The sequence below is a fragment of the Micropterus salmoides genome, unplaced genomic scaffold (assembly GCF_014851395.1).
Source record: "Micropterus salmoides isolate LMB-PRFRI ecotype aquatic unplaced genomic scaffold, ASM1485139v1 Ms_hic_scaffold_6, whole genome shotgun sequence".
NCBI lineage: Eukaryota > Metazoa > Chordata > Actinopteri > Centrarchiformes > Centrarchidae > Micropterus > Micropterus salmoides.
In genome coordinates this window covers 16,842,554-16,853,172 of record NW_024044348.1, presented here as the reverse complement: position 1 = coordinate 16,853,172, position 10,619 = coordinate 16,842,554, and the positions used below count along the sequence as shown (strand labels likewise).

Sequence of the window (10,619 nt, the reverse complement as noted above, 5' to 3'; positions counted from 1 at the left end):
AAATAGCAAGATTCTCCCTAACAGAGTAACTGTAAAATACAAACTCTTTCCTCAACTCTGCAAGCACACGCATTCCTGAAATTACAATTTGGGTCACTAGATTTCAAGACCCTCTTGCTGTGCTATTTTAGATGTTTCAGTGTAGAGATGAGACAGCACTCTACACTGCTTTCTTACCTGCACACTATCAAAGATTGCCTCATGCTTGGTATCTAGGTGTCCTGGGTTGCACCGTTACATCTTTCTCCACATTACATAACATGACAAATTTGATCCCAGTGGGAACAAGCTAATAATACTCCAGAGTAAATGGAGAATGCTGAAGTGGGTTTCAAGCAGCTTGTTAACTCCTAAAGCCGTGACTATAACAGCGGTGAGCTGAGAGCATTACTGTCACACTGAACCCCATTAAACTCACAAATGAAATGTTCCCAAACACATTTATTGTTACCAAATCTGATTCAATCACCATTGATGAATTATGCACTACTGATACAACTCTGTACAGTGATTCAATATCAGCACAATATAATGAATTGTTTTCTTACACAGAACCAATGATGATTAGGATGCAGATTTCAAACATTTCCATGATTGTGACAGATTTCTTCTGCTAGAAAAAATGGCTGTAAGTTTGTACATGCAAGATATTCATTCATTCAGTGAAGTTCACACATGAGATTTTCACATATGAGATTTCTTTTTGGTTATTGTTGAGCATTAAATTCCCTGATGTTTGTTATTGGGTCAACTTGCAGTACATGACAGCACCCTTGATATTAAAAAATGCTTCCATGAACATGCACTGGATTGTCGATCAGTTGGCTTTAAAGGAATAGTTAGACATTTTGGGAAATTCACTTATTCACATTCTTGCTGAAATTAGATGAGAAGATACCACCATGTATGAAGCTACAGCCATGAGACGGTTAGCTTAGTTTAGCACAACGACTGGCAACACGGGAAGCTAGTCTTGCTCTGTCCAAAGGTAATGAAATCCACCTACCAGCACCTCTAAAGCTCACTGTAGAACACATATGTTTTTGTTTAATCATTAATTAATAATTAACAATCATTATGAACTTTATATTTGCTGGTTGGTATTTTTTTTAACCTTACTAAGCTAAGCTAATTCTCTCCTGTCTTTAGCTTCATATTGAAGTGGTATCAATCAATCTAACTTTTGGCAAGAGAGCATATTTTCCAAAATGTAGAACTACACCTTTAAGGGGCACTTCATGGTAAACTGCACATGTTTTTGTCATTTACTATCATGTTGATTGAACTATAGGGAAAACCCTTGTAAAGTCACAAAACTCATCTGGAAACAATTTAGAGCAATTGACAGCATGAAAAACATCCTCTTTATTGTGTGTCACTGCTATATCAAAGGCCTGTCAATTTTGACAGAATTACATGAATTACATGAACTGCAACACTTTTATCATGAATGAATATATAGCCTGCCTGCTGCGAAAGGTGCTTCTATCTCATTTATATGTATATTATTATATCGTCAAATTGTACAATACAGAATTCCAAACAATACACAAGACTTATAGCTGACACACTGATGAGATCATTCTATTACAAATACATTATACCCTGAAAAGATAAGCCGGCACAGTATATCGGGGTCTGCTATAATCATAATGCTTTTTATACTAAATCTCTGTGTTTGGCATCCCATTCATTTAGTCTATACTGAGTTAATAAATACACACATGATTCTTTCATTCACAGTTGCTTAGACAAAATAACTAATATTATAAAACACTAAAAATAAAACTTGTACAGAATGAACATTGTCTGACACGATGCACAATGCAAATGACTCACATAATAAATGATAAAGTGCATTTCTCATACTTGAGGCAGATTATTATCACAATAGATTCAAAATAGATGCTGAAAAATAAATATATGTAACACCGCAGAATCAAATCTATGGTAAGAACTGTTCCATTAACTGCAACATTTGTAATCCACATTATTCCAATGAGGTGTAGCAAGATTTCTAAACACACAAATAACACACTTGTAAATTAACAGATGACTAACCGACTAATGATATAAAAAAAACAGCATTAACTGTGTGTTTAGTGTATTTGTCAGTGCAGTTCTGGAAATGCAATAGGTTTGGTTCCTGAAGTTGTTGAAATGCTCATAAAAACCCTCTGAAGTAAAGTGTCAGGAAAGAGGCTTGACAATAGTCGAAGGCAAGACAGAGAGGCCAGAGGACAGGATGTGGTTTGTTATGGCACTATAATGGCCCTTTCCCTCAAGACCCATAGTATGTGGGTTTGGTTCAATCCTGAAAACTGCTTTATTGTGCAATGGAATAATTAGACAAATGTGGATGGAGGTAAAAAATGTTGAATTTGATTTCCGTTTACAATTCTCAATAACAAAGATTGCAATCTGTTTTAAATATCTGGTTCAATATGTTTGAATGAACTATTTTTGTTAAATTCACATGGACTTTACATTTGATTTAACGGAATAATTCGACAGTTGTGGACATAGAGTTGATACCACTCTCATGGATATACGGTAAATTTGAAGCTTGAACCAAGAAACAGTTAGTTTAGCCTAGCATAAGACTGGAAACAGGAGGAAACATCTTCTGGCTCTGTCCAAGGCTCGCACATCTAAAGCTCACTAATTAGTATAGTAGCCAGCATCTCGTTTGTTTGTTGTACAGAAAGCTAAGTGTAAAAAATAAAAACAGGTTGTGCTTTTACATCCAAGAAATACTACACTATATTAACATAATCTCTCGTAAAACCACAACTCATCCAATGCGTTAAAGGAGACCTATTATGCTTTTCCATATTTTATGAATTATCTACAATGTTACACTGTTCCCCCTGTTCTGAATGCTCTGTTTTGAACAGCTATTTCTACCAATGGCTCGGTATGATGTCATTTCCATATATGGTAATTTGCTCCAGGCAGAGAATGCTGGCGACACCCACATGCAGCCCCATCCCTGCGGAACCTGGGGCGAGGTCTTTGCTGACAAAACGTAGCAAAGCGTTTTTTTAACGGTTGGTTCCCTGAACACGCTGTTGTGTACACAAGCACACTGCATTTCCGTGCCTTCTTAACACTGTTGTGTTTACAAATTTGTTGCAGCTGATTGGGTAACACCTGAGACACACCCACCAAACGGGAGGAAACATACCTCGAAGCCCATTGCAGAACGTTGTGCAACGTTGCAATGAAACATGTTGTTCAATCCAAAAATGTTGCAAACCGTTGCAAAACGTTTTGAAATTGAACTCGCCCATGGTAACACATAAGACAATGGCCAATCAGAAGACAGTGGGCTTTGTAGAGGACCTTAAAGAGACAGGAGCATCTACAGCTTGTTTCAGACAGGGCCTGCATGAAGTCCCAGTATAAGAAAGAAAAATGTTTTCTTTGAATCATGCAAAGCTACCATAGAGGAGTCACAGAACTACAATATAGGACTGGAAATGCAGTATAATAGATCTCATTTAAATAATGAGATGCAGAATTTGTTACCTTTGGACATAGCCAGTGTAGTCCCCTTATTTCCAGATTTCATGCTAAGCTAAGCTAACCAGCCAAGGGTTCCAGCTTCATATTTACCATAGAGATGTGGCATCTATCTTTTTGGCAAGAAAGTAAATACGCATATTTCCCAAAATGCCAAACTATTCCATTAAATTCAAACTTACTGGAAAGCAGCCACAAAACATTCGCTTGTTGCTGTTTGAATGTGCTGTTTCAATGCCTCAGGTCTTCTCACCATGTGGGGGGGACTGTTCTCGCTGAAAGAGCAGGGTCACACCCTTCCTGAAGCGGTGGTCCCTGACACTGTAGATAATGACATTACAGCAACTGTTTCCTGTCAGGATCCAGAAGGCAAAAAAGGAAAAGTTACACCAGGTGTATCCCACCACGTTACCGAGCACAAACACTGCGATCGGAGAGAAGGATGCTGTGAAGGCGAATGTTAGTATGCCAATTGTCTTGGCAGCTTTGATGTCTGAAAAGGAGGGCCTGTGAGGGCACCCTCCCCCTCCTCCTCCTCCTCCTCCTCCACTACCTCCTCCTTGTCCTCCTCCATCACTCAGACTCCCCTCTGAGAGCAGTTTGCGTTTTCGGGTGTACCGTCGGATACTAGTGAAAGACACAATGTTAACTGCTAATGTGCCACCTAGCAGAGTGAAGTCAAATGCTGGGAATAACAACAAAATGTTGGCATCAGGTGGCAGCTGGCTTCCAAACAATAGTGGGGTGTAGTTACACATACGACTGCACTCATTGTACTCCAAAGTGAAGTTGCTGCTGAAGATGAGGGGCGCAAGAGCCAGCAGGAAGCTGGCAGCCCAGGAGAGCAGGATGAGAAGCAGAGTTCGTCTCCGTGTCACCAAGGCATCCTTGTGGAGTGGCCGTAAGATGGCCACACTTCGCTCCAGTGTCATGAGGAAGATGGTGCTGATGGAAACAAAGGTGCATCCAGCGAACACTGGGCCAATCAACATGCAGGGCTGCCAAGGGCTCACTTGTCCGCTGTGAGAAGAGGAGGTGGCAAGGGAAGTAGAACTGCCCTGGTACCAAATAGGAGGAGCGCTGGTCACCATCAGAGAGATCTCAGTGTAGACAGAGAAAGGGACTACGAGGACACCAACCATCATGTCTGCCATAGCCAGAGACACTGTCAGAGAGAGACAACAAGAAGAAGAGGTCTAAGGAGAAGCATCCAGGCTTTTTCTTTGTCAGTATATTTCCAGCTATAGCGTAATTAAAAAGTGCAGTGTTTTTAAACTTGATTTTTCACTGTAATGTTAGTATTTTGGATTAAAATTGAGAGGAGTCAATCAGAAGAGGCACTGTAATAAATTACCAAGACTAGATATTTGTAGGTTGATATATTTTCTTTAATTTATTGTCAGAGTACTGAATATCTTCTGGAAGGAACTGTCCCTGTTGATTATCATTGTGGAATGCATAAGCGTAGCAACACTGATTTACAATTGGCTGTTCAGTTTAAATAACCCTCTGAAATGGAAAACATTCTGCAACCAGCAAGCATTTAGTGGTAAGATGGCAAAGAACATTTACCTTTTAGGTATCCCTGTGGTGTTCGCGACTGCCTCGTTTGCACAAAGACAGTAAGGGTGACCACATTTCCAACCACGATGGCAAATGCAAGGCTGACCATGAACACCACTGCCAAGGTGCGATTGAGAAATCCACAGCAACAGAGGGTACAGAGGGGTGCCAGTGACTGGCCTGAACCGAGTCCTGCCTGAGAAACTGCAGTCAGGTTAAACGAATAGTCTGTAGTTGGCAGCAGAACTGCTGTGCTCCCAGGAACACTGACGTTGGGAAGCAGAGCAGTCATGGCCTAAGATAGACTGGTTTTACCCCTTGTGATGTGTAGCTGGTAGGGCCACTCAGGAAACCATGTCTTGGACTGAGAAATAATCCTAACGAAAGAAAAAATAATTATCATTTCCAAAATTATTAAAATGCAAAGGACATTGCAAGTAAATATTTCACTTGTGCACACTTACTGTACAAAAGCAAATGCATTATTACCAGATTTGTTTTTTTCAAGAAATGGAACCCAATTGGTTTTGTTTTACATGGGCTGATTTGTGCAAATCTTCTCTACTAATGGAGATCCAGCTGTTGAAAGAGACCAAACTTTAATATATCACCAATCAAGAAATAGTTATAGATACTATAAATACTTTTCTATTGCAGAAAATCACATTCAATTTGTAATTTCTCAAGATTCATCCCTAAGGGCAGACATTTTGACCGTCTGGTGTTTCAGGGCAGAACATGTTAGCCCCTTTTTTAATGGAAATCATTAACACTTAACACTTTGACTTGCCCTCTGCAGTGTGTTTCGGCTGCAAATGTCTGCATCTAGGGTAATCATAGTGATTCATATTAATTGCCAAAACCCAAAGCACCATCTAGTCTTGCTGGATGGCTTTTAGCTTGAAACCCATCTCCTGTCAAGCTAGTCATTTATTTGGAGTTACTACTTTGTAAAGGTCTTTGCTTTTGACCGATATATCATCCTGTACTATCTGCATAACAAAAAACAACTCATACACCTAGCTGCTATTCATTATGTTGATAAATGTGAATTTCATGGCTGTACATTAAACATATCTCCAAAAATAGCTTGTATTTATTGTTTTACAGTAATGCCGTGTTATATATTTAGCCAATCACATAATCCAATAATTTACTGATCTTTTGGAGAGCTAAACCTGTAAACTCTTGAAAACATTAGGGTATGTGCCATGTTTAAATGTGTGGGGATGTGGTGTGTTAATGTTGCAGTTTACCCTACAAATGTTTTAGATAAAATTCTGAATTCCTTTAGATTATACAGTCTTTGCTGCAAAAACAGGCATATACATGGTGGTCTTGTCTACAAAGAATTGTTTCTATGGACAGTGATTTTTTTTACATGTGTGTCCTGGTTACATGCTGTTCTTATGCCCTAACACTGTTGGAAGCACCCCGATGCTGTCAGTACCCATGTAGTAACTTTAAATTCAGTACCAAATGTCTTTCTCAGCTGACAACTAAATACAAGGGTCCTTCAATCATTTATGCTGTTCACTGGACTGGAGACTAGGAAGGTACACACATCCAAGAAAACAAAGGGTAACAGGAATGGACATATTCAGACCAGAGCAAAACCAGACCAAATCCCATGTTCTCACTCTGGCTCTGGGCGCAGAAACACAGTCAACGAAACATCACAGCTGTCATCAGCAGTGAATTAGCCTCTGAATAATGAGACGTTCTTGAGATGCACAGAAAAACACTTGTGGGTGTGCGTTCTGTGACCAGCACATTGTTCAGGGTTTAATGCAGCATCAGAGGATTTGCATACAAAAAGACAGAAAAATTTGTCTGACCTCACAACTGTTTGATTACTTTGAATTTGAATATCAGTCTTATTTGTACAAGTCAGTTTTATTTGTACAGCCTGATGTCACAAATCATAATTTGCCTCAAGTGGCTTTACAATCTATACAACATACAACTTCTGTCCTTAGACTCTTGATCTGAATGAGGAAAAACAAAAGAACAACAACCTTTCAATAGGGTACAAAATGGAAGAAACCTCAGGAAGAGCAACAGAGATCTTGCAGAGTGGTGCACAGAGAACAACCTGCTCAATGTCAGCAAAACCAAGGAGATGATTTTCGTTGATTTTAGGAAAAAGGAGATAAAGACACACACCCCTGTCTAAATCAGTGGAGGTGAGGTGGAGCAGGTGAACAGTTTTAGGTTCCTGGGAATCAACATCACAGAGAACCTGACGTGGTCATCTCACATCTACACGCTGAAAGCTCAGAAATGGCTGTAGTACTTAAGGACTTATTATCTTTAACAGAGGAGTAAAATAAAGAATCCTGAGTGGAATCAACACAAACTGGCATGGGATTTCCACAGCCAAGAACAGCAGAGCTCTGCAGCAGGTAATTAAAACTGGTACCCATCTACCAAGCATCAGTGATATAGGTGAAGTAAGGTGTCTGTGCAGAGCCCAAATGGAGTTTTTCACCTCTTTTAAAGCCCCCCTCCAGACAGTTTTAACTGCCGCTTTTGGTTAACGTTCTTTCTCAAACAGAGAATGGGGGTGTGGTTAATAGTCAGACGTAATCAATTACCATGACAACCAAAAACTGACCGGCTGGAGAGTTGCTGTCAACGATATGCTGGCAGGAGTAGCTATTACTTACCAATGATAGAAACTAATGTGTGCGTATTAGCTGTAATCATACAGTCGATGGTCCTGTCACGCACTGCACACAATAACTCCCACTACGTTTTATGGTGCGCTTACTTTACCGTGGAGGTGGGGGGGTCTATTACTCTGTTGAACTATATGTAAAGACTTCTGATTTCCTCCGGCAATGCATTGGTAAAACAGCCGTCAGCAAAATGCATGTTGCAGACTGCGACACGTTTTCTGTCATCTGTCCTCCAACACCACATGCACAAATGCCATAATGAAAATGAACAGCACACTAAACCATGAGGAGGAAAATAAAAAATAAAATGAAGACCCTCTGTTAGCCAACTTTCTGCAATAACTATGCTAGCTAACTACACCTGGCTAACTACAACTTAGTTAACTTAGCTAACTAAGCTAGAAAGACAAACCAACAATCAGACACAGAGAGACATACCAACTGTAAGTTCAAAGTAAATGACATGATAAATTGGTTAGCTAGCTCACAACAATGTTTATCGGTTTGATGCCTTAACAAGGCGTGACGGCGTTATAGTTTTTTAACGAGGAATGACAGTGCACCTGCGGAAGCTTGGAGAATGACATAGTAGTATATAGTCATACGTCACCACCCTGTTTTAACAACTAAGCAACTTTTGCAACTTTGAGCACAAAATTAAGCTATTTGTCAAAAAATATTTGGCGAACTATGTGGGTAATCAACATTGTAAGGAAATGACTCAGAAAAATATGAAATATCAGAGAAATGTCAAAATACACTGGAGGGGGGCTTTAATGGACTTTAATAATAATAATAATAATCCTTATTTGTAGAGCACTTTTCAAAAACAAGTTACAAAGTGCTTTAACAAGTGTAAAGAATAATACAAAAAAAAAAAGATAAGAGCATGAAAATTTAATATAAAATTAGTAAAATAGAATAAAATAAAAGGGATAAAATAAAGTCAAATAAGATCGGGAAAAGCTCTCCTATAAAAGTATGTTTTAAGAAGGGACTTAAAAGAGTTCACTGACTCAGCCGACCTGATTTCCTCAGGCAGGCTGTTCCAGAGCCTCGGGGCCCTGACAGCAAACGCTCTGTCCCCTTTAGTTTTCAGTCGAGACTCTGGAACAGACAACAGACCTCTGCCCGAGGATCTCAAGGTACGTGCTGGTGCGTATGGGACTAAAAGGTCAGAAATATAACAAGGCGAGAGGCCATGAAGAGCTTTAAAAGTGATCAATAGAATTTTAAAGTCAATTCTAAAACATACTGGGAGCCAGTGTAATGAAGCTAAAATAGGAGTAATGTGGTCATATTTCTTTGTTCTGGTTAAAAGCCTGGCAGCTGAGTTCTGGACAGTCTGGAGTCGATCAATAGATTTTTGGGTTAAACAGGTGAAAAGGCTGTTGCAATAATCCAGGCGTGATGAGATGAAGGCGTGTAAAATGGTCTCGGTGTCCTTAAAAGTTAACATAGATCGAATTTTTGCTATATTTCTAAGTTGATAAAAACATGATTGAACAAGCTTTGTGGTGTGCTGCTCGAAATTTAAATTACTATCAAACCAAACACCAAGGTTCTTTGCCACAGGCTTAATGTGATTTACTAGGGAACCAGCAGATGGCAGTATTTGATTTGCCATCTGCTGGGACCCGATGACCAGGATTTCTGTTTTGTCTGAGTTCAGCTGGAGGAAATTATTTGACATCCATTTTTTAACTTCACAAAGGCAGTTGTTAAGTGAACTCAGCATTCCAGGGTCTGTGGATCTGACGGGCAAGTATATTTGTGTGTCATCAGCATAAATATGAAAAGAAATGCCATGTTTATGGATAATATGTCCAAGGGGAAGCAGATACAAGGAAAACAAAATGGGTCCTAAGACCGACCCCTGAGGCACACCATATTTAACTGGACAGAATGAAGAGACATAGTTGTTTACAGACACGCAAAACTTCCTATTTGACAGGTAGGATGAAAACCATTCTAGGGCAGTACCAGAGATCCCCACCCAGTGCCTCAGTCTGTCTAACATGATGTTGTGATCAATGGTGTCAAAAGCAGCGCTAAGGTCCAGGAGTACAAGGACTGAGCACATACCTTCATCAGCAGACATTAAAAGGTCATTGGTGACTTTAAGCAGGGCAGTCTCAGTGCTGTGGTACTTCCTAAAACCAGACTGAAACTTTTCAAATATTTTGTTATTTTCCAGCACAGTGAGCAGCTGTTTGGACACAATTCTTTCTAGAATCTTTGCAATAAAAGGCAGTTTTGAAATTGGTCTAAAATTTTGTGGGAGGGAGGGATCTAAACCAGGTTTCTTTAAAAGTGGGTTCACGCAAGCCGTTTTAAAATAATCAGGGACACAACCAGTAGATAGGGAGCTGTTGAAAACAGAGATCAAATGGGGCCCAACAGAAATATTACTTTTAGTAAAAATTTTGTAGGTATTATATCAAGTGGGCTGGAGGACACTCTCATTTGTGATATTGTTTTTAAAAGCTCAGACAAGTCGATGGGATAAAACTGGTTAAAACTCTGTTGTTGCTGGTGAGGAACCTCTGAGTAAGAGGCCACGGGGGTAATAGAGGCTCTGATTGACACCACCTTATTGGTAAAATAAGAAAAAACAATTCACAGTCATCATTACTTCCAGCTGAGGCACAAGGAGGGGTTGGGTTTACCAGCTGATCCACAGTCTTAAACAGAAACCTGGGATTGTGTTTATGTGTAGTAATGAGTTCAGAAAAATAGTGTGTTCTCGCATCCTTAACCATTTTATTGTAGTTAATTAATAAATCCTTCAGACTGAGGTAATGGACTTGGAGATTGGATTTTTTCCATCTGCGCTCTGCTTTCCTGCAT

General features: G+C 39.6%; 1 protein-coding gene across 7 annotated transcripts in view; it reads right to left on the bottom strand.

Annotated features, from left to right (window-relative positions):
* Positions 1-3,345: 3,345 nt before the first annotated feature.
* LOC119890333 (beta-2 adrenergic receptor-like) overlaps positions 3,346-10,619 on the bottom strand; it is a 29,027-nt gene continuing 21,753 nt past the window's right edge. For 2 of the 7 annotated variants that reach the window (XM_038701553.1, XM_038701557.1), the window contains 3 exons: positions 5,578-5,667; positions 5,098-5,465; positions 3,346-4,690 (listed from right to left, as the gene is read on the bottom strand). In XM_038701553.1, coding sequence (XP_038557481.1) covers positions 3,765-4,690; positions 5,098-5,380 — 1,209 coding nt within the window. In that variant the 5' untranslated portion in view covers positions 5,381-5,465; positions 5,578-5,667 and the 3' untranslated portion in view covers positions 3,346-3,764. Of the gene's footprint in view, positions 4,691-5,097; positions 6,437-10,619 lie in introns of those variants that run through there. The other 5 variants (XM_038701556.1, XM_038701558.1, XM_038701552.1 and 2 more) reach the window with 3 other exon arrangements.